Here is a 25329-nt window from a genome sequence, read left to right on the forward strand (position 1 = left end):
TGGATATACAAATGTTTATTTATATAAATAAACATTTATATATCTATAAATATATAAATATATATAAATATGTTTATATATCCACTTAGAGTAGACATACAAACCTCAACTGAATGCAATCAGTTGAAAACTCCAGGGATACATGAAGTACTTCCTTTAGATTGTTAAGAGTAACAATTCTTTAAGAGTAACTCACTCTCTATTTGTATTGCTATGCCTTATATGTTTTATATAAAGTAAAAATGATTAAAACACTGATTTATCTTTAATGAGAATATAAGTTGAGATTTTTGAGATTTGCCCAATGATAGCACTTTATAGTCATGTAATATTTTCTTTGAGTGTCTAGTGCTAATCAGTAGCACCAAAACAAACTAAAAGTGATTTAAGGCCGAGTATTTTGGTACACCAAGAAAGCATTTCGTAAATCACTGTTTCTTTGTAAACAATGGTACACAGTTCTTACGTGCATGTACTTTCAAAAAGTGAGCAATTTGGCTTTTATAAGATCTCTGAGATTGCTATAAAGTCTGTATAATACCTTAGTTATAGATAAAGGACATCACAAGTAATTTGAATAAAAACCCCATTTTCTTGTAGTTTTCATCTTTTTTTTCCATCAACCTTACAAGAAGTTAGCAATTTTTAAGTTTCATGACTTTTCTTGTGTTCCTAGTTCTCTAGTACAGTTGGAAGTCTTAACTAGTAAATAAAGTTTAAGATGTTCACAAGGCCCTTATTAAAATGTTACCTGTGTATTTATACTAGGCTGTGACTACCACAAACTATTTGTAGTTCCCTCAGCAATTTGTGCAATTTTTTAAAATACCTCTGTGTCTTGATTTATACTATTCTCTTGGCCTGGAATGTCCTTTTCTCACTTCCATTTTTGTAAAGATCTCTTAGGTCCAGCTCCAATGTTATTTTCTTAATCCTCCTAGGATGAAATGCTCAACCTCTCTATTATGCTCCACAGTACATGACTGATAGCATCAGTTTAGCACTTAATATATATTATATTATATTTAGTTTATATCCTGTCTTCTCCCTGGATGTAAACTCCTTAAGAGTAGCAATCATATCTTAATCTACCTCATATACCTAGAACCCAACACAGTGCCTGGTACACATAGTAGGTATGTTTGATTCAACATTTGTTGAATTGACTCAATTGAAGATGAGAGACCTAGAATAACTGGTACTTTGTGGCTTTGTTATAAAAATGGATGCTTTAGACATCCAGCACTGAATAAAATGTGTAACAAGAAGTCAGATTCTGAGTTCAAAATAACAGTCATTTATAAAAAAAGGATCTGGGCCTAGCTGTTCTTTTTGTCAGGAAAACAGTCATGGGGACTAAAACCAGCCTGTGTACAGCATCTAATCACTATAGTGCCAGGCTTGGTGTCAGAGATCTGTATGCAGTTCTCAATGCTTGAATGTAGGGATGAGGAGGCTAGCGTCACCACCACTGGTACCATCTTTCTCCTATATACTTTCTCAATTCCTCCCTATTTTCAGTATATATGGGAGTACATAATAAGCCAAGGAAGAAAAGGTATGGGACATATCTTTTGTCCAAGCTGCAACATTCATTCATTCATTCATTTCCTCCTTTATTTTTATGTAATCCTTACGAGTGCTTGGTAATAGTAGAGGAAAAAAGTACATTGGTCTTCTGGTTCTATTTAATAAGGTAGGAACTCTTTTAACCAACCTCCAAAACTCACTAGATTAACATATGCTCTCTATTTCCTCTTAAACATAATGGTGCTTGCAGCACTATTTAAGTTTGAAGCTGTTAGACTCTTGTATAATTGTAAACTACAGCTTTACAGTTCAGATGAGTTTCTTCCTAAACTTGTTTGTGCCAATAGTTGCTACTGGATTATGTAGTTTAATTAAATATGTAAATCAATGCAATATGAGTGTGAAAAGAGTTTTTTCCTATAAAAATTCAAGTTAAACCTTTGTTAAAACTCAATTAAAAATTTTTGCTTAAAAACAACTGTCAGATTAGGTGTGGGTGAAGTGGCAGTAAAAAAACTGCAAAAATATAATAAAAACCAAAAAGGATTCTGTACTTAGATAATTTGCAAATGTCCTTGAATTTTTTCCACTTTAAAGACCCAAACTGGAAATCACATATAATACTTTTGGGTGTTATTTATGTACGAAAGACCAGATAGAAATTCAAATAGATATTTATTAAAAGAAAAGCCTTGGCTTTCCATCAAATTACTGACAAGTAAATGTTCATTTATTTTAGTTAAATTCATGTTTATTTAAAAATATACAATCATTTCCCACTTATTTCCAATTAAATGGCCAATTACTAGTCACAGAAGCATTATATAAGAGGACTTCTATTGTACTTCATTATGACCCATTAGTGCTTCCTTTTCTTAAAAGAAATGCATGTATACCTATTCACTGGCTAGCTCCCTAATGAGAAAAACTAATTTAAATGATTAGCTAGAGAGGTTAAATAATTTGTTGCCTCTAATTTTCTCTGTTTGTAATACAAGTTGGAGAAAACTCTAAGAAGACCATCTAGAAACTGTAGCTCTATTAACAACATTGATGTTTTTACAGGAAGAATAATCCAATCACAGGACTGGAAAATGTTTGTGGGGCATGTCTGTGAGATATACCAATGATACCATGCCATATATCAATGGGTGCAGATTCTTTCAGTTAAAAAGTAATTCTTTTGTCTCTTTCTCATGGGAACCATCCTTTAATCTCTTTGATAACCTATCTAATCCACTGCTAAGATTTCCATTACAAGATGATAGATTAAAATTCAATGCTAAAAGTCCATAAAACTGAAATCTTTAGGGCCTTTCAGGCCTATGAATCTCACCTGTTCACCAGCTTGGGATTCTCCAATGATGAAACGATCTCCTGGGCCATCGGCAGCTGTGAGGTAAACAGAACCAGAACAAACATCAAAATGGTCCTATAGCAAGGAATAAGGATCTAGTGTTGGATTCTAAAATTTGACTCAAATGATGAGATAAGGCTTCAGGAAAGTATAATACTTTTCTGATCTCCTAGACCAGATAATAGCTTTGTTACTACTGGTTTGATCTTTGGTATCCACCACTCACAAGTACCAGTAGAAGTGATCCTAATCGTGCCCTTTCTTGACATCATTGGAGTTGGTCATTCTGTTGCTCCATAATGCCCATATTTGTGTTTTTTGAATAAAACTATTCCTTCTAGCCTGTCCTCCTAAATAAATACCACTGTTTCTATAGGTATGTATGTATGATATATGTGTACACTATCATGGATATATCAATCTATACATATATATTACTATTTACATTCATATTTCACCATTTTCTAAAAATTTTAAACTATTTCATACTATTTTCTTATTTATCACTCAGTTACTTTATAGTAACTCAGCCAAGTAGAAAGAACATATATTCTTTTTTTATCTGACATTTGAAGGAAATGAGTCACAGAACGAAGGGACTTAGGTTGAACAAGGTTTGGTTAGTGGCAGAGCCAGGACTAAAACACAGTCCCTTAATTCCCAATATAGTATTTTTTTAAAGTTTATTTATTTATTTTGAGAGAGACAGAGAGAGAGGGACAGAGGGAGGGAACACACATGGGAGGGGCAGAGAGAGTAAGAGGGTGAGAGAAAATCCCAAGCCCCATCTGCTCTGTCAGCATGGGGCCTGATGCGGGGCTGGAACTCATGAACCATGAGATCATGACCTGAGCTGAAACCAAGAGTCAGATGCTTTACTGACTGGGTCACCCAGGCACCCTGTGTGTGTGTGTGTGTGTGTGTGTATACATACATATATATATATATATATATATATATATATATATTTATTATTTTTTTAAATAATGGGCCAAAATGCTATTTCTAAATCATAATATATAAGCAGTTCTGCATTACATTTGCTGACACATACACAGAAAAGTTAACACTTTCTATATGAATATTTTAATTATATTTGCAATCATGCTGATAATAAAAAGTATTTCTTTTAAAAAGGACATATGAAATTCACTTTTTTTATGTGACTACAAAGTGGTATTTTTCTAAAGGCTTATATATAATACTGTTTATAACGAGTCACTTTTTTTTGCATGGATTTGGTTAACCTGTTGTAGAGAGGAACAAAAATTAACATTTTCTTAAAGTACTAGATGTCGTATCTTGTGCTTTATAGACATTATCTTAGTTAATAAACTCTTAGGTTTCTTGTGTTTTTTAGAATCCTATTGTATTTTCAGTGTTCATTTGAAAAACAAGAATAGCTTTCCTGCAATGCAATTCTTATGCTGCTTTTGTGTTTAAATTTTTTTAAATGAACAATTTAAAATAGACATAAAATCACTGTTTACACAACTACCAACATTTTAGCAATCTTATTTCATCTATTCTCTCCATTTATTTATACAGTATGTTAAGTGAATTTTGATTTTCTTATTGAAGAAAATTAAGTCAATTATCTTTCAGAATTCCACACTAACTACATCTCAAGGGTGAATAAATTTATTTTAAAGTTATTTTTCTACTAGAGATATTCTCAGGTTGCCACCTAGCATAAGCAACCTAGATATTTTCTCTTTTTCCTTCTTGCACAAGGGGAAGTTAGTTGTGTTTTAGAGTAAAGCATAGCTGCATCTAAATCCTAGTTCTGCCCATTATTAGCCTCAGGACTTTGAGCAAATTATTAAGCCTTTCTCTAAACTTCAGTTTTCTTGTTGAAAAAATTGGAATAATCATACTTTAAAAATAATGTCTTTTAAAGCGGTTTATTCCTTTCATTCATTCACTGAATTTCTACTGAGTATATTCTAGGCCTTAAGTGTCATATTAGGTGGTGGGACAGAGTGGAGTAAAACCAGATATGGTTTCTATTCTAATGCAATGCCAATTTATGGCAACGTTCAAATAAAATGTGGAGGGCGGGCTGTAATATAAACTTGTAAATAATTTTTTTGGTGTTTTCATTTATTTTTGAGACAGAGGGAAAGCACAAGATTGAGAGGGGCAGAGAGAGAGGGAGACAGGAACTGAAGCAGGCTCCGCGCTGAGAGCAGAGAACCGATGTGGCTTGAACTCACAGGCCTGTGAGATCATGACCTGAGCTGGAGTCAGACGCTTAGCTGACAGGGGCATCTGGGTGGCATTTGCAAATATTTTTAAAAATGAGAATGAATAGCAATATATTTCATCACACATGGTAAGGATGAATCATATTGTTTCATGAAACTTATATTTGTTTATATATATGTGCATATGTACATTTATATGTATGTATGTTATATACGTGTGTATAATGTATTTAGTGTGTGTCTTTCTATGGGTATAGTTAAAGCCACAGATGTAATGGAGGAGGCAGATAAGGTAGGTAGGCAGAAAGGGTGTGTGTGTGGCAGGGGGAGAAAAATGAGCGGAAATGCTCCATCTAAAGACCTTCACCTGTGTGCCAAGGCCTCTGATTCATACCCTCCTTAGATCTTACACTCTAGCCACTTTCAATTTCTAGAACTGTAGCTCCCTGAGAGTACTAAGATGATTCATATTTTAGCTCCATTATTATATGCTATTTCCATTGCTTGGAGTATCCTTTTCCTTTCTGTGCTTTCTAATTAAAGGCTTCTTAGCCTTTAAGACTCAGCTCAAGTGTCCCTTCTCTATGAAATCATATTTGACTCCTCTTCCTTTAAGAGTCAGCTACATTTTCTTTTGTTTCCCCAGGGTATTCCCTAAATTATTCTAATTTATGGCTTCCTAATTTTTTGCAGTTATTTGCTTATTTTTCCAGGGGAATCCCTAGCACTTGCTGCATAATAGGTATTCAATAAGTTTTCAATATATGAAGTATTAAAATGTTTAATAAATGAAAGAGTATGGCTTATAAAAATCTTTTTAGAAAGATGCATGCATAAATGAATAAATAAATAATATTTTTTGACACAAAATGCTGTATTTTGGGGGCACCTGGGTGGCTCAGTTGGCACATGCACTCTCTCTTTCTCTCTCAAAAAAATAATCCAAATGCTTTATTTTGAATGCCTTCCATTTTCTGCTGTTCCATGTATACAGTTCTCAAATGTAAGTCAATTTTCACCATCTATTAAGAATGTTTATGACAATAAACTATATTAAAAAAATGGAAACAACTTGACAATAAACTATAATTAAAAAAAAGAATGTTTAGAAAGACTGCTCCGGTTAATTTTTATACAATAACTTAGATCATGTTGCTATTCTGTCTAGCATAGTGCCTAGCTTATCATTGATTTTCAATAAATATTTGTTAAAAGAATAAAGAAATGAATTTGGCATTTCCATAAAACTTAGGGGGGAAGTTTGTAAACTGATTTGTACACATTAGAATAATGTTTTTGAAATTTTCTTGAATAATTTCATAAATGTGCATACTTTATTTCTTCACTGAGATTATGAGCTTCTTTAAAAAAAATTTTTAATGCTATTTATTTTTGAGAGAGAGAGCCAGAGCATGAGCAAGGGAGGGGCAGAGAGAGAGGGAGACACAGAATCTGAAGTAGGCTCCAGGCTTCGACCTATCAGCACAAAGCCTGATACGGGGCTTGAACTTATGAACTGTGAGATTATGACCTGAGCTGATGTTGGATGCTTAACCCACTGAGCCACCCAGGTGCCCCCCTTTTATTAAAATTTTTTTTTCTAATGTTGAGATTATCTAATAGATGGGGATAATTTCCTTTATTTCTTTTTGAAACCCTCTGCTCTTCAACTTTCTTCCTGTCTCCTGTTCTCCACATGTGCAAATACACCTACACTCAAAATTCCTTAGATCAATGTTATACACAAATACTCCAAATAAATGTCACTGAATAATGAGTGGTTGGAGATCATTTGGGCAAGCCTGCAATAGAGTGTCAAGAAGACCAACAACTGAAAGAGTCCTGAAATGATTCTAAGCAGCAGGGAAAGTGCACTGACTGCAGAGAATATGTGCTCACTTAAACTTTGTTCTTCACTTTGCCCTGAAAATTTCTATCTGGGAAACATGTGTCTATATTGCTAGCTAAAGAAGGCTCAGTCAAACCACATTATAGAAGGTTCTTGGTGGCAAGAGAGAAGTTGCTTTTATTATTTCCTTTATAACAGTGCTTCTCAACCCTTAAAGTATGTACAAATCACCTGCAGATCTTGTTAAAATATGGTTTCTGATTTAGTAGGTCTGGGATAAGGCTTGAGGTTCTACATTTCTAACAAGCTGATGTGGATGGTGCTGGTTCCTGAACTACCTTTTTTGAGGAGCAGGGCACTCTAAGATTGAACTGGATATAGACAAATTCAGACTTAAAGAAAATGTAAGGAATAAAAATTAGTGAAGTACAACAGAAATCCTGATTTTACATTATCATGAAGACTCACTATTTCTTATAAAAACAAAAATAATGATCTATCTAACTTGCTGATATTTATTTTAAAAGATCTATTAAAGAGACAGGTAAAAAAGTTACCATTTTTCAAGATGAATTCTATAGGCTTAGGTGGGAAGGGGCAGAAGTGGAGGTATGATGGCATGTGATCCTAAAGCTTGTAACTAAATAAGGAAGCAAGCCACAATATGCCATTAGTAAAGATGCATGGATTCCAAGGATTTCTGTAGAGGCTTAGAACTCTGTCCTCTACATTCAGACATTCCTGTTAGTATGTTATTTTTCTTTTTTGTAACTGTAGAATTTAATTTGAAGGAAGTGATAAAAGCAATAGAAATCAGATCATAACAGCAAATGCATTCTACAACTGATTCATAATGCTTCAATGCTAGCCCCTGAAGTTGCTCCCACCCTTACCTTCCTTTTTAATGCCCAGAAAACACTTTTAGTCTTCTTCACCTGTTTGCATGAAGATTTCTGAAGATATCATTTAAAAATGGATACCATTGGATAACTATTCATTGTGGCAATGTATAGAATATGATCTTCCCGAACCATTTGCTATAGAACTATCCATCATTTCCATTTTCTAACCATATGTGAACTCTCTTTAAGGCTCTTGAAACACTTTATAGCTATTCATTTCTTTTCAATAATAAAGAGTTTCAACACTTCCATGCTAGGGCTGAATAAACTGAGGCTATAGAGACAGCATAGCTTCAGAAGTCCTAGGAAATATCTTTGACAGAAGAATAAGGCAGAGGGACTAAGAATTTGACTGTGGAACCACACTAAGACTGAATGATAGGTAACAGGATAAAGCATTTATATGTATACTAACATTAAGAAAGTATTGGGGGGCAAGGGAAGGTGACAAGACTAGCACAGCAAGATTAATACTTGCTGCAATTATACTGAAGTATTAAATCAGGTGGGTTGTTTGGAATTTTAAATCTGTGGCTTTTCCTTAGGAAAAGCAGGAAGTTAAGAATAGGACAAGTGAGTGAGAAAGCATTTTATATTCTTTACCGTCATCTTCCTAGAGAAAAACTCTCATTCATTGTTAATACTGGGAAAAGAGATATTATATCCTTAAACATAGTATTTTTTTTTTTTTTTACAAATAGTTTATTGTCAAATTAGTTTCTACATAACACTCAGTGCTCATCCCCAAAGTGCCCTCCTTCATGCCCCCCCCCCCCTCCCCCCCACATCCATCAGTCCTCAGTTTTTGTCAGCATTCAAGAGTCTCTCATGGTTTGCCTCTCTCCCTTTCCCCCACCATTTCTGCCCTTCTTCTCCCCCTTGGTCCTCCGTCAAGTTCCTCCTAATCCTCCTATACGTGCAAACATATGGTATTTGTCCTTCTCTGCCTGACTTATTTCGCTCAGCATAACACCCTCAAGGTCCATCCATGTTGCTACACATGGCCAGATTTCATTGTTTCTCATTGCCATGTAGTATTCCATGGTATAGATAAACCACATCTTCTTGATCCATTCATCTGTTGATGGACACTTAGGCTCTTTCCATGTTTTAGCTATTGTGGAGAGTGCTGCTATGAACATTGGGGTACACTTAAACATAGTATTTTAAGCTTTTTGGAACTGACTAAAATTAATTAATCCAAATATCTCTCTGCTCACTTGAGTAATACTCCCACATCATAAGGCTCTCTTCTTTATCCAGAGTGATGTATAATAGAAAGCAGTAAGTTATTGAATGGGAAACCAACTGTGGCCAGAGATTTAGATGGAAGAAATAGAAACCTTAGAACATGGCTTTCATGAAACAACAAGATTAGCTCTAAATCTAAAAGGTTATACTGAATATTCATATGCATTTTAACCCACAGGAAGTACAAAAAGTGTTAATGGTAGCTAGTGAGTGAGATAAAGGGTAATTTTAAAATGTTCTTTTTAATTTTCTGTACTTTTCATAAGCATGTATTTCAATCAGGATGTAAAAAAGAAAAAAAAAACTTTCAAATTTACTTTACCCAAATGGCAAAAATTTTTCATATCCTTCCAGAATTGTTTGTTATACATGGTTCTTAAAATAATTAGTGGCTTGTTCTTTCTTTTGCCTTTTTCTAAATCATCCCTGTAAAACAAGTTCTGAAGGGATAAGCCTATTGAGGAGAAAATTTTCAAGAAAGCTGAACTTGGTATTCTAAGGTACTTCTGCCTTCATGAACATCTACAAGGAAACTGTGAAAAGACAGGCATGTGCATCTCTACAGGAAGGCAGAAATTCATCAAGATGATTCACTTAATTAGTGTGAAGAGAGAAATAGCTCTTCAAAAATACGAATAAAAATACCATATTGATCCTAATTGGTAACATGTTACTTTCATTTTCTTTTCTCTGCTTTTATCTTTCAAATTCACTCCATCTTTGGGAGAGGTCGATTGTTAAGGCTTGAGCCTGGCACCTTCCTCAGCTGTAGGCACCCAAAATAAATCTCTCCCTTTCTCTTTAACAACAACAACAACAACAACTACTACTACCACCACCACCACCACCACCACCACCACGACTACTCCTCCTCCTCACTCCATCCTGAATGCAGTTTTAGGTTTATCAGGTTACATATCTTCCTATTATATTATTATCCCTTGATTCCTGCCATCTTTAAACTCTGTTTCTTTTTTAAAAGAAGCTGTTCCTATTTCTTGTTTGCTTAAGTCATTTTTTACTGTCTTGATTTTCAACCCACATACCTTAAAGCAAGTGATCCTCCAACTGGTTTGGAGTTTTATGCCACATGTTTCTGAAGGATACTGGCTAATGCTTAGTGATCCAGAGCAAGTTAGCAACCTCTTTACACCTACAGGGTTAGCAATGCCCACAGGTGCCACTGGTTATTACTGGAAGGCCTACGGCAAAGGCAGAGGAGAAGAAAAAAGGGAGAATAAAGGGAGTAGGGAGACAGGAATGGGAGTCAAGGAAGACAGGGGTAGAGAGAAGAAGGTACACGAAGTAGAGTGGCTCTCTAGAGCCACGAAAATAGCCTCAAGGACATTCTTGTGGGGAGTGTTCTAACGCAGAAAAGCCTGGGCCCATGCCTCTTTGTTCACTGATGGCTTCGGCTGCCTTAATTATGATGTTGGTATATATACATATACATAGACACATCAAACACTCCTACTTTGAGGCTTAACCTTATCAACAGTGGTTATCTGTTATGTATGTATTAAGTCTCTGTATCTTAGAGATAGCTAAACTAGCAACACTTCACGGGAAAGAAAGAATATGAATCACCTACATAATAGTTTGTTGAACCTTTTATATTGTGAGGTGTTATTATAGATGGTTTTCATATGTGTGTGTGTGTGTGTGTTTGTCCGCGTACGCACGTGCATACGAAGTAACTAAAAACACCACCACTTCAAAACAAAAGAATAAATTAAGATATCGAATGGTAATTTTACATAAAATTTCTTTGGTAGATTCTATAGTAGCAGAAAGGCTCTTTTGAGGTTCATGTGGGCTAATCACTCTTTTTGGCAACTAAAAAACTAAGAGCAATAGTTTCTTTTTATTGAGCTGTTGCTAACTCATATAAAAATCACAGAACAACATTCTGTTTGAGAATAATTCTGCCTCAAATAATTTATTTTCTCACTTTCTGTGTTATATTATCAAGAATGTGAAAAATAGACTTTCTTATCCCTTTGGTATTTCATCTGCTATAGTTGTTTGTTCTACTCTGGAAGTAAGAATTCTTTGTCATTTTACAGTAATCCTCTATATGGCTATCGATCATAAGTTCAAAACAGAAATGACATTTTAGTTGGAGAATAAGAAACAAGAAGAGCCAATGGGGCTATCAGAAGACTGAACTAATTTTCTTTCTGGACAACATTCATTATAATAAGCACAGTAGAAGGAATATATTTGGAAGAAAAAAAATCCTAAGAGCTGCTGGGGATTTGTTATTCATGTTCTCAGAAACACTCTACTTTAGTGGGATCAAGCTGAATGAGGTACGTGCAAGATAGTATTCCTGAGAAGGAATACACTAGTAGGAATTATCTCTCCACCACTTTATTTATGTAGAATATGAGAATAATTCAGATAAATGTTATCTTTCTTTCCAGAGATGATCTAAGGAAATGTGTTTATAATAATGATAGTGATAATAATAGTTCCCATTATCAAACATTTAAAAAACAATTATTGTGTGCTTGTTTTTGGTGCCAGATACTTTACTAAGGCTTTCTAAAGTCTCATTTAATTCTCACAACAACTTGTTGGGGTAAGAATTATTATAATTATCATCAGTGAGAAAACTGAAGCTCAAAAAATTGAATTTGCTCAAAGTTACATAGATAGAACCCAGAGAACTCTGACTTCGCTTTTCAAAGCCCATAACCTTAATCATTTGCTATATTGCCTCCAACACAAAATGATACTGCTAAGAGACACTGATGGAACATGGGGGAGGTTAATGAATATATTTAATTATAAAAGAGAAGGAAATGTTTTTAATGGCCAGATAGAGTAAAAGCAGCAACAAACAAGTAAGAGACTCCATCAACAACCATTAAAAAGGAACTTGTCTTCTTTTTTTTTTTTTTTTTTAAACATTTTTATTTATTTCTAGGGGAGAGAGAGAGAGACAGCGTGAGCAGGGGAGGGTCAGAGAGAGGGAGATACAGACTCTGAAATAGGCTCCAGGCTCTGAGCTAGCTGTCAGCACAGAGACCGACGCGGGGCTCGAACCCACGAACCGCGAGATCATGACCTAAGCGAAAGTCGGACGCTTAACCGACTAAGCCACCCAGGCGCCCCAAAAAGGAACTTGTCTTCTTAACAGCTCTAATAAACTGGGAAATGTTTTTAGACATTTCTTCAATGATATCAGCCTTGACTAATAACCAATTATAGTTTCTAAGTAATTCACTTGCATTTTCATTTTGGATTCTTAGATTAGACTTTAAGCAGGCTATTCCTATTTAGTATCTTGCTTTTAACCTTTATGCAATCTCAGGCAATTCCAAAGGTATAAATTGCTGGTACTATGTAAGGTTTCAGAGTGGTGAAATCTGGCTCTTCTAGGGAATTAGAGGTTTCCTTTGTGCTTGCTTTTTATGAAGCCCTTATTGATGTCTGAGTTTAAAGCAGAAGAAAAGACCACCCTACATTATCCTTGTGCTGGGAATCCACTCTTCTTTCCTGGACCACATAGTTTTCAACTAGAAAACATCTGGACAACTTCCAGACCAAGACTGTCTGCTACCAGTATGTGTAGAGGTCAGAAGAATACGTTATAGTATAGTGTTTTGATCAATCTCTACATATTTGTCAACAAGCATTTTCAAGTAACTATAATACTTTCACTGAAAAGTTTTAATCCAGATTGTTATCTGTGAATAAAATTATTTTGATAACCAAGGGGGAAACAAATGTAAAAGGCTGAGTAAAAAATCTGAAGGAAAAAAATACAGTGTGAGTATGATACTCAAAAACCCCAAAATATTTACCTCGGACAGCATAGCCATCTTTTACTGATGCTGGAAAGGGGGGTAGGTTGTCTTTTGCATATACATCTTGAGCAAGAACTCGTCCCATTCCATCTGAAAAAAGAGAATATAAAAAAAAAATATGGATGTTGAGAGCAATGGTTTAAACAGGCAGTCATAAACAAGATGGGTATGTGTGCCTGTGTGACCAGCCTTGTATATGGACTCAGTCAGACCTCCTGATTTCTATCCCAAGAAGCTGGAGACAGAAGGAAGAGATGTAAGCTAGTGTCTGAAATGAAAGATTAGATTCAGTCTATTAATAGTTATGCTTGCAGAGATTATCTGAATATGAGCAGATACACAGGCATCAAAGATGTGTTCAGTTTGATGTGTCATTAGTCCTTTAACTACCCAAAGATTATTTTCTTTAAAAAGCCAATTCTTATTTTTAGTTTCTTTTTTTTCTTAAATAGTTTATTGTCAAGTTGGTTTCCATATAACACCCAGTGCTCATCCCAACATGTGCCCTCCCCCATGCCCATCACCCCCCTTCTCCTCTTCCCCACCCCCATCAGCTCTCAGTTTGTTCTCAGCATTCAAGAGTTTCTCATAGTTTTGCTCTCTCCTCTCGCCAACTATTTTTCCCCTTCTCCTCCCCGATGGTCCTCCGTTAAGTTCCTCCTAAACCACCTATACGTGCAAACATATGGTATCTGTCCTTCTCTGCCTGACTTATATCACTCAGCATAACACCCTCAAGTTCCATCCATGCTGCTACAAATGGCCATAAAAAGCCAATTCTTAAACATTTTTTTATTCATTTACCCAGTAATTTCACTTCTAGAAATCTATCCTAGAAAGGAAACAGATAAATCATGTTTATTTCACTTGCTTATATTAGTAAGGAAATAAATAAAAAGGTAAATAATACAGAAATTTAAATACACAATGACCTATCCTTATGATAAAATATTATGCAGGCTAAAGTAATATCTATGAAGAATATTCACTGACCAGGAAAATTTTTGTGACATATGTTTAAAACACATGCAGAACTATACATTCAATATATGATCTTAACTCTGTCAACATAGATGTGTACATGTCAACAGAAAAAGATGAGAAGGGCATATGTGAAAATGTAATACATTTATTATTTTAGTATGTTAGAATTATGTATTATTTTTATTCCCTTTGCGATACTTTTCTGAAAATTTACAAGTTTTCTACAATGATAATACGCTGTTTTTACATTAAGCAAGTTTTTCTTTTTCTTAAGAAAATTAAAGAAAAGATAGCCTTTGATTTTGGGGACAAGCCTGTCCCCAGAGACTGTAAGGACTTCATTTACAGAGATGTTTGTATAATTTAGAAAACTCCATTGTTTCCAGAGCTGAATGGGTATCTTTGCTTGTTTTTTGTTTTTGGCATTGTCCTTCTTAGCCACCTATGGCCTCTGATTTCCAGAACCCAGGACTTAGAAGTTAAGTACAGAGAGATTTTTAATTTTGTATTCTGATCCATAGTGACAGTGATATTAACTTCCCTTTTAGGGAGGTAATAAATGAATTGGAAAGGAGAACTTCTTAGCAATTTCTAGCTTCAGATATTCCTACAAGGTTGTAGCTATTCTGGACCTATCCTGAATCTATGGACCTATATTTGGTAAGAGCAGAGAAGTGGTGAAACCAGAGAGTCTAGTTTGTATTCACTTCTAAACTATTAACTACCAAATGAACCTGATGGTGAGCCCCACGGCATCTGACAGGATCACAATAAACTCCCTGGGGTGGCTCCTTGCCTGGAACTAATCTGGCCTGGGGTAGTTCATGAAAATGTAAGTTATATACCAGCTTGAATCCTAAGAGAATGACTTTGCTGGGATTATGAATAGCTCAATAAAAGTAATGGTTAATATTCAAAGATAGCACAAGGAGATTAAGAAGTATAAACTTCCAGTTACAAAAAACCGGTTTTCCTGGGTCTCCAGCTTGCAGAAGGCATATATTGAGACTTCTCAGCATCCATAATCATATGAGCCAATTCATCATAATAAATCTCTAGATAGCTCTATATATCTCCTATTAGTTCTGTTTCCCTGGAGAGCCCTAACTAATACAAATGGAATAGAACAGAGAGCCCAGAAATAAACTTTTGGTCAAATACCTTCAGTAAGGGTCAAATGATCTTTAATGGGGAAAGGACAGTGTTTTTCAACAAATGATGCTGGTGTTGGGAAAACTAGATATCCACCTGCAAAAGAATGAAATTGGACCCTTATCTTCCACCATATGTAAAAACTAACTCAAAATGGTTTAAAGAATTATATGTAAGACCTAAAACTATATCACTCTTAGAAGAAAAGATAGAGGGGGAAAAAAAAAAAGAAGAAAAGATAGAGGAAAAGCTTTATGACATTGGACGTGGCAATGATTTTTTTTATAATGGTGATGAATAGATAAAATGTTTTATTTTTTTCAAACAATTTCTGATTTTATACTGAAAAATTTCTCCCAATAATGTAAATGGACCTCACATTTTAAAAAAGTTTTTGTTTAAATTCCAGTTAGTTAACATACAGTGTTAATATTAGTTTCAAGTGTACCATAGTGATTCAACACTTCCATACATCACCTGGTGCTCATCACAAGTACATCTTTTTCACCATTTTTATTTATTTATTATTTTTTAAATTAAAAACGTTTTTTAAGTTTTTAATTTTTTTTTATTTTTGAGAGAGAGAGACAGAGAGAGAGAGAAAGATTGAGAGAGAGAGAGAGACAATGTGAACAGGGGAGGGTCAGAAAGAGAGGGAGATACAGAATCCGAAGACTGGCTCCAGGCTCTGAGCTGTCAGCACAGAGCGGATGCGGGGCTCGAACCCATGAACCGTGAGATCATGACCTGAGCCAAAGTCAGACACTTAACCGACTGAGCCACCCAGGCGCACCCTCACCATTTTTTAAAAATTTCATTTTTTATAATTATTTTAATGTTTATTTTTGAGATAGAGACACACAGAGTGTGAGTGGGGGAGGGGCAGAGAGAGAGAGGGAGACACAGAATCTGAAGCAGGCTCCAGGCTCTGATCTGTCAGCACAGAGCCTGATGTGGGGCTTGAACTCATGAACTGTAAGATCATGACCTGAGCTGAAGATGGACGCTTAACCAACTGAGCCACCCAGGTGCCCCTCCCTTTCACTTATAACCGAGCCCCACCTCTGCCCCCCGCCACCTCCCTTCTGGTAACTATCAGTTTGTTCTCTATAGTTAAGAGTCTGTTTCTTGGTCTTGGGAACGATTTCTTGAGTATGACATCAAACACACAGGCAACTAAACCAAACATAGATAAATGGGGTTACATCAAACTTAAACCTTTTGTGCGTCATTACTGGGTATTTACCCCCCAAAATACAAAAACTATTTCCAAGGGATACATGCACCTATGTGTGTATTGCAGCATTATTTACAATAGCCAAATTATGGAAGTAGCCCACATGTCCACTGAATGATGAATGGATAAAGAAGATACGTATATATTCCATTATGTGTGTGTGTGTATATAAATTCCATATATAATATTCCATATATGGAATTTATTTATTTATTCCAGCAATAAAAAGAATGGCACCTTGCCAGTTTCAACAACTTGGATGGAGCTAGAGAGTGTAATGCTAAGTGAAATAAGACAGTTGGAAAAAGACAAATAACATGTGATTTCACTCATATGTGGAATTTAAACCACAAAACAAATGAACAAAGGAAAAAAAAGAGAGACAAACCAAGAAACAGATTCTTAACTTGAAAATATTAAGTAGAAGAACCCAGTTACAAAAGACCACATTATATGATAGAGAACAAACTGAAGGTTACCAGAGGGGAGGTAGGTGGGAGGGATGGGTGAAATAGGTAATGGGGATTAAAGAGTACACTTACCATGATAAGCACTGTGTAATGCATGGAAGTTTTGATCACTATATTGTATACCTGAAACTAATATAATACTCTATGTTAACTAAACTGGACTTAAAATAAAAAACTTAAAAAAAGATTATATTAGAAAAAAACTTCTGTGCATTAAAGGACACAATCAACAGAGTGAAAAGGATGGGAGAATATATTTTCAAATCTGATAAATGGCTAATGTCCTGAATATATAAAGAACTCCTATAACTCAACAACAAAAAGATCAAGTAACCAGTTAAAAATGGGCAAAATACTTGAACGGATGTACAAGATGTACTCAAAAATGATATACAAATAGTCAGCAAGCATATGAAAAGATGCTCAACGTCACTAATCATCAGAGAAATGCAAATCAAAACCAGAATGAGATATCACCTCATACTCATTACGATGGCTACTAAAAAAAAACAAACCCAAAATAACAAGTGTTGATGAGAATGTGGAGAAATTAGAACCCTTGTACACTCTTGGTAGGATTGTAAAATAGTGCAACCACCATGGAAAACCGTAAGAATGTTTCTCAAAAAATTAAAAATAGAACTACTATATGATCCATCAATCCTCCTTCTGAGAATGTATCTAAAATAATTTAAAGCAGGGTCTTAAAGAGATATTTTCACACCCATATTCAGAGTAGCAATATTCATAATAGTCAAGAGGTAGAAGCAGCCCAAATGTCCATCAATGGAAGAATGCATAAGCAAAATGTGTATATGTTTGTACACTGTGACATGATACAACGTGAACTGACCTTGAAGACATTATGCAAAGTAAATCAGCCACAAAAAGACAACTACATTATTCCACTTATATGCGGTATCTAAAGTAGTCAAATTCTTAGAAACAGAAAGTAGAATGGTGGTTACCAGGAGCTGAGATGAGGGGGGAAAGTGGAGTTATTTAATGGGTATACAGGCTTAGGTATCTAGTATGAAAAAGTTCTGGAGATATGTTTCATAATAGTGTGAATGTACCTAATGCCACAGAATTATACAATTCAAAATGGTTAAGGTGGTAAATTTTATGTTAATGTTTTTTAGTATAATCAAAAAAAGGAATGAAGTACTGATACATACTACAACATGGATAGATCTTGAAAATATTAAGTAGAAGAACCCAGTTACAAAAGACCATATATTATATGATCCCGTTATATAAAATGTTCAGAATAGGTAAATCTATGGTAGAAAGTAGACAAGTAGTTGCTTAGGGCTGGATGGGGTTGATGAGGAGATAGGAGGAAGCTGACGAGGATGGGGATTCTTTTTGACTTGACGAAAATGTTCTAAAATTGACTGTGGTGATGGTTGTACATATCTAGGAATATACTAAAAACCCTTGAACTGTATACTTGAAGTGGGTGAGTTTTATAACATATGAATTATATTTCAATAAAGGACAAGGATAATATATATTTTTAAAAGTATTTATCTCATTTCAACATGTTGCTATATTTAGAAGAGCCAAGAAAAGTCATTTGTAGCACATATATACCATCTGGTCTTTATAGACCTTCAAAAATGATAGAAAGAAAAATAAAATATTTCAGCTGGAAAGAAAGAATTGCTTTATATTTAGTTAAGGTAAAAATAACATATAATTAACCATCTTTTTATTTTGGACTCATGCAAAATATAGGGGTTACTATCTTTAATTTAGGTAAATTTGATCTCTACTGGAATAGTTCTGATTTTGGAGTTGGTATCAAGTTAACAACAGAAATTAAATTTCTTCAAAGAGAAAAAACATTAATTACCTCAAGTTTTTGTCTAAAAGCCTAAGGCAAGGGAAAGGATTGAGGGAAAAATATGCAGTTGATTGAAAAATGGTTCAGACTATCAGTTGGCAGAAGATACTAGAGAACACAAGGAATATATATCAGATACACCTCTTGGGTAAAAAAGGCACTCTATCATATCTCTCAGTAGCATTCAGGACTAAACAATGGATAGCTCTTTCAAGCAGTCAATATTAGACTTCATTCACTGTCTCACCAGACGATCTATTTGGGAACTTAAAGAGTATATAGCAGTGCTGCAAATCACATGGGACATTCTTACATACACTTAGCTACATGTTAAATCATCCCTTTTCTTTGCCCATAGGTGGAGCCCAAGTATTAATGTTGAATAAACTTTGGTCTTGTGATGTTAGAAAAGGAGTCTTAGCCTTCAAACCTGAATTGGAACCAGGAAGAAGTAACTTCTCAAGTAGGTATTATGACTGTTTTATCATTTGGTAAAGAAACAACAGTGAGCAGCTGAAGCTGTGTAAAATATATGATTTCAGGAAGACATGAGCAAAATGCTTTTTTCCCATTCTCTCCAGTCCAATGAGAGCTCCATTTATAATAAGCAAAACAGTTTCCCCCATATATAATTAATATAACTAATATGTTTTCTTAGGAATATTTGCTGGTGGGAGTTTACAGCCTTCACAGTCTGCAGTGAGCATTTCAGTTGTAGAAAGTTAGGCAGTGTGCCAAGAAGTTATGGTCCTGTATTCAGAATCTGAGGACATAATATTCATTTTGTTCTATCATTCCCCACACACAGTATTCTTTAAGTTCTATATAATAAAAAACATACAAAATTTGCTAAAGATGAAGATGATAACAAATGCATATTTCTAGATTCTGTGGAGATCAAAAATCTTAAAGGTAGTGCTGTATAACACTGGGGACCCTTGTTCATATATACAATTAAGTGATCAAGAGGTTGATAAGAAGAAAGGAGTGGAAAAGATTAGTTGATGATTTACACTGTTTTGTGTAATATGCTTGGTTATAAGGTGATAGACTTTTTATGTAGTCAGCAAGATACTTATATACAGGTCAGTTTCCCAAATGATAGTAGTCATTAACAAATTCTCTACTCTTTGGAGTGCTAGCTTTTTTACACTGGGATGACTGGCATAAAAAGTATCTTCAGAAAGAGTCTATACAGATTTAAATAGTTGACAATGGACATATATAGAAGGAAATCAAAAACAGAGAGCTATTTATAAAGTTGAATATGATTCGTAAGCATTGAATCAAAATGTATTGTCTAAATGGTATAAGTAAATTACTTAACTTGTTTGGATGGGCATTTATTCTGGCCCAGATAATATTCTTTTTTCTTTCTTTCTTTCTTTTTTTTTTTGGTGTCTAAAGTAAGATGATAGGATACCCAAATGGCTTTTGGATAGGAGTGAAAAGCATCTTAATTTCTCAAAGTCACTTATCAAAATGATTTCACAGCTGTAAAGTTCACTGTGTAGTTAGTTCTAAGAAGGCTTTGGAGAAAGTCAAGGGGAAACTCTGGTCCAGGAAATTGATTCCTTGTCCTCACTTTGGCTAACTAAGATACTATCAGTTGTATAGGAAGAATGTGGGAGACAACACAAGGCTGAAAAGCAAATATACTATCTAAGACTTCCTCTTATAAACATGGATAGAAGTCAATTTGCTGTTGATTATAAATTCCTCAAAAGTTTACTTAAGTTTGTTGTGACAGCACTGATACTGCAACATTTAAAAACCACCATCCCGTCCAATCTAGTGAGAGGCTACTGAAGGATACTTTTGACTTAATGGCTAACCATTGTGTTCGCCAAAACAGTTGAGGAGGCAGGCTTGATAACCATATGCTTACTCAGGCCAAATGACTATTAGTAGGAACAATATCTTTTATTTATTTAGTTTTAAAACTTTATTTAAATCCAAGTTAGTTAACATATAGTGTAATAATGGTTTCAGGAGTAGAATTCAGTGATTTATCACTTACAGATAACACCCAGTGCTTATCTCAACAAGTGCCCTCCTTAATGCCCATCGCCCCTTTTCCCCTCCACCCAACACCCCTCTAGCAACCTTCAGATTTTCCTCTGTATTTAAGAGTCACTATGGTTTGCCTCCCTCTCTGTTTTTGTCTTATTTTTATTGGTAGGAACAATATTAGTTAACACTAGGGATTAAGAGAAAAGGTGAAGCATATGCAGATTTGAGTTGTTACAGCATTAAAAAAAAACCTTAAAATGGAGTAAAGCATATGTACAGAAAGCTTCATGATTATTTAACAGACACTAAATATTTAACATGGTGGATCCCCTCAAGCCTATCCCAATATAATTTATTATCCATTTATTCATTGCATATTTTAAAGATTAGACAACATTTTGGTACACTGTAGATCTCAATTATGCATTACAGTCTTCATTTATGTGAAAGTTTCATATGTATAAACTGAAAAAGAGTGAAGGATTGAGAGGTGAATATCCCTATGATGAAAGTAAGTACATTAATTACTTTCTAGTTACTCCAGAAGTCATGGTTATGGAATAATACAATAAAAATCCCTATGCTTTAAAAATATATACCTGGTTCAAAGTGACATTATGTTGTGTATTTGTATTTTTCCATCTATGATGCTCATTACCTGCCAAAGCAATGAATAAGGGCAAGCATTATGTTATGATTCTTATGTCATAAAATAAAAATTAGTTTTGTGCAAAGTTATAGAATTTGGAATAAATTACCAGAAATGATTTAGCAATAAAAAAAAGATGCAATGCAACCGGTAATAAATTAATTCTTAAGTTGTGCTGTGGTTTCATGATATCTATTTTATTGCTGAGTACCATAACCCACATCTGTGTTACATATATTCATTTCTATATATAAAATAGTAAGTTTTAAAAGTAATAACTGTGTAACTGTAAAAAGCATTTAACTTAAATGCTTTTTTAGGGGAAGTACTTTTAAAAAATATCTAAAATGTTCTTAAGGTCACAGGAAATGTTTCCAATGAGAGTAAGTGCTCACTTCTTTTAGTACTTAATGATGGAAACTTTGCCACATCCAGGTCAAATAAATAGGGTGTCACTGGTAAATGGGTAGCACTTAAGTCCAAGAGGTGAATTTGTCGGTTAGGATTTAGTACAAGTAAATAAACAAAATGTTTTTTCTATAGTTTGAACTATTTAAACTTTTCTTTATTGACAATTTCTCAATCACTGTCCTATAAACTGTCAAATGTTCCACAGGAAAAAAAATTTTTTTTACTCTAATTTCCATAATTTTGAACTACATATCTTACTACACTAAAAATAGTTTCTAATTTTTCAACATTGGTCCTATGTGAGGATATTGCCATGGTTATTAAAAGAAAGGAGGGGGCCTGGGTGGAGCAGTTGGTTAAGCCTCCCACTCTTGATTTTGGCTCAGGTCATGATCTCATGGTTGTGAAATTCAGCCCTGCCTCAGGCTCTGTGCTGAGCATGGAGCCTGCGTGGAATTCTCTCTCTCCCTCCCTCTCTCTCTCTCTCTGCCCCTCCCCCACTCGCATGCACTTTTGTGTGTTCTTTCTCTCATAATAAATAAATAAATAAATATTTAAAGAAAAATTCATTTAAAAAAGGCAAAATATGCAAGAAGTATTTTATAAAAAGTAAAAACACCTGATAAAATAAACTCCTAAATGGAATGCATGAAGAAATAAATAACAAAAGTACCACCCATGATATTGACTTTCAAAAATTACTAGTGACTTACGGCTCCTGGGTTGCTCAGTTAGTTAAGCATCTGACTTTGGCTCTGTCTCTTTCTCTCAAAAATAATAAAGATTAAAAAAATTCTAGTTTTGTTCCATTTTAATGGAAACATTTTGCCATTGCTTGTATTCTGAATCATAACTTAATGGGTTTTTTTTGGGGGGGGTATAGCATCTTTTTCTTTTTTAAATATAATTTATTGTCAAATGGCTAACGTACAGTGTGTAAAATATGCTCTTGGTTTTGGGGGTAGATTCCTGTGGTTCATCGCTTACATACAACACCCAGTGCTCATCCCAACAAGCTCCTTTCTCAATGCCCATCACCCATTTCCCCCTCTCCCCTATTCCCCCATCAACCCTCAGTTTGTTCTCTGTATTCAAGAGTGTCTTATTTTGCCTTCCTCCCTCTCTGTAACTATTTTTTACCCTTCTCTTCCCCAATGGTCTTCTGTTAAGTTTCTCAAGATCCACATGAGTGAAAACATATGATATCTGTCTTTCTCTGACTGACTTAATTTCACTTAGTATAATACCTTCCAGTTCCATCCACATTGCTGTAAATGGCCAGATTTCATTCTTTCTCATTGCCAGTAGCATTCCATTGTATATATAAACTACATCTTTATCCATTTATCATGTGGTGGACATTTAGGCTCTTTCTATAATTTGGCTGTTGTTGAAAGCACTGCTATGAACATTGGGGTGCATGTGCCTCTATGAATCGGCACTCTTGTATCCTTTGGATAAATTCCTAGTAGTGCTATTGCTGGGTTGTGGGGTCGTTCTATTTTTTGAGGAACCTCTACACTGTTTTCCAGAGCGGCTGCACCAGTCATAACTTAATGGTTTTAATATAGACCATGACACTTCAAAATAGATACTGAATAAAAAGACTGCTAGGTAAGTTATGTCAACTAAAGCATGTATACTTAAAATGTGAAAAGATAATGATGTATCCAAAAAGAATGGGAAACTAACGATCATATTTAAAGACTATATCTTGTTTTAACATCAGATATGTTCAACAGAGCTGTGTGAATTAACTTAAACATCATATTAAAATTCCTCCTTACTTTTTGGATTAAATATAAATAATTTTCTATCACAATTGCTTAAAGTTGAGATATATTTATGATATGCTTTATTTAAAAAAAGAGGATGCATATATGGAAATATGTGATGGAATGCACAGAAGAAAGCATGAAATAGGAAGATAAGTCTACCTGGTTGCAACATAGGGATAATTAGGCCAATGTGATAGGTCTGATTCCTATGGGAATTAATTTTACTCAATTATAGAACTATAAAAATAACTCCCCCAAACAAAGAGGCCTTGCGACTATTGTGATAATAGCAAATGTGTGGTAGACCCACAATATTGGAGGAAAATAGCACCTGAAAAATAGCACAAATACAGAGAACAGATTGGTAACACAATCATAATCTTTGGATATGAAAAAGAACATATTACCTAGATATTGTGATTACATACATACACACACACACACATATATGTACACACACTTCACAAATATATAGATAAGAATGTTCATATTTGAGGAGTGCAGGAAGAAATATATAGGGAATGATGTAATCAGAAGGATAAATAGAAGCATTTAATGAGATGTACACATTTTAGAAGTGCAATGAAGTTTATGGACTAAAGAGTCTAAAGAGATGAGACAACCTGAAAGGAATTATGAATGAATTCAAGTAGCCACATTGATGTTAAAACCTACAGCAAATGCCAGCACAGACCAATTCCCAGAAAGATATCTGCAGGTAAACAGGATCATTCTAGGTAAAGACCTTACTAGGTGGAGGTAGAAAGATGGCAGTAATTTGGATAATAAAAATATATCTTTCTCAATAACTTTTTAAAATATAACTATCTCAATTCTTTGCTTTAATTTTGTAAAGCTCAACCAGATATTAGTAGGAAAACAGTGAAAACTACTGTTTAGATTAATTTTCTAATGAGATAGGGAGCACAGGCCTGAAACACCTGGGTGAGTGGAATATAAATCAGGTTACAACAAAATGCATAGAGATCCAGAGATTGTTAATGTGAATCAACAAATGCAGCTGAACCAAGGAATTCTAGCTTTGAATTTGTAATTTACAATGTGCTTATCCCAAGGCTATGATCTTAGAATTCCAACATGGAGAAGGAAAGGAAGGAAATCAGTTACTAAATTCCAAATATGGCAGCTTAGTGAAAACTGGATGATTTATATATATGAGTTCCTTTAATAGGAGTTCACAATGACGTTATTGGGTAGATGTTATTTCTATTTTTATGTTTGAGGGAAATAAGATTCTGAAAGGTTATGTAGCTTGCCCAAGGTCTCTCAACTACTTAAAAAACAAAGCAAGGTAAAGAGTATGTTTGATAGCAAAGCTACTTCCAGTGCATCTTACTTCCTTTTCCCTTATTTCCTGACAGTCTCTGAACTGTCAGGAGGAGTTAATGAATTCCTAGCATGACCTGTGAACCACTTTGGGGAGAACCTCCTATCACTTTTAATCAGGGGATTCTGAATTTCTTTAAGAGGGCAGTGAATTTCTGCTTTAGATCACCTCCTAAAGATATACAGTTATCTAACTATTATATTAGAGACAGGGAGCAGTCCTTCTGCTGTGGTCAGTATTTTAAAAGAGATACTTTACAGTCTCAAACTAGTTCCAGTAGAAAAGCTTAGAGGTTCCTTGACCAGAATTGCTTAAATCCTTTTTGGAAAAACAAAGAACCCAAGTCAGAGATGCTAAAATCTTTGATAATGTAATTTTATTTTTTAATTTTAATTTTAATTTTTTTTTTTTATTTATTTCTAGGAGAGAGAGAGCGTGAGCAGGGGAGGGTCAGAGAGAGAGGGAGTCACAGACTGAAACAGGCTCCAGGCTCTGAGCTGGCAGTCAGCACAGAGCCCGACGCGGGG

The 25329-nt window shown here is 34.7% G+C and overlaps 1 protein-coding gene across 1 annotated transcript in view; it reads right to left on the reverse strand.

The window, feature by feature from the left end:
• The window catches only part of GPHN (gephyrin), a gene marked incomplete at its 5' end in the record, with an annotated part of 348385 nt that overhangs the window by 77222 nt on the left and 245834 nt on the right, over positions 1–25329 (reverse strand). The window contains 2 exons of the mRNA XM_039240741.1: positions 2867–2922; positions 12909–13001. Coding sequence (XP_039096672.1) covers positions 2867–2922; positions 12909–13001 — 149 coding nt within the window. The remainder of the gene's footprint in view (positions 1–2866; positions 2923–12908; positions 13002–25329) is intronic.

The sequence above is a fragment of the Hyaena hyaena genome, unplaced genomic scaffold (genome assembly GCF_003009895.1).
Source record: "Hyaena hyaena isolate Hyena2069 unplaced genomic scaffold, ASM300989v1 scaffold_179, whole genome shotgun sequence".
Lineage (NCBI taxonomy): Eukaryota > Metazoa > Chordata > Mammalia > Carnivora > Hyaenidae > Hyaena > Hyaena hyaena.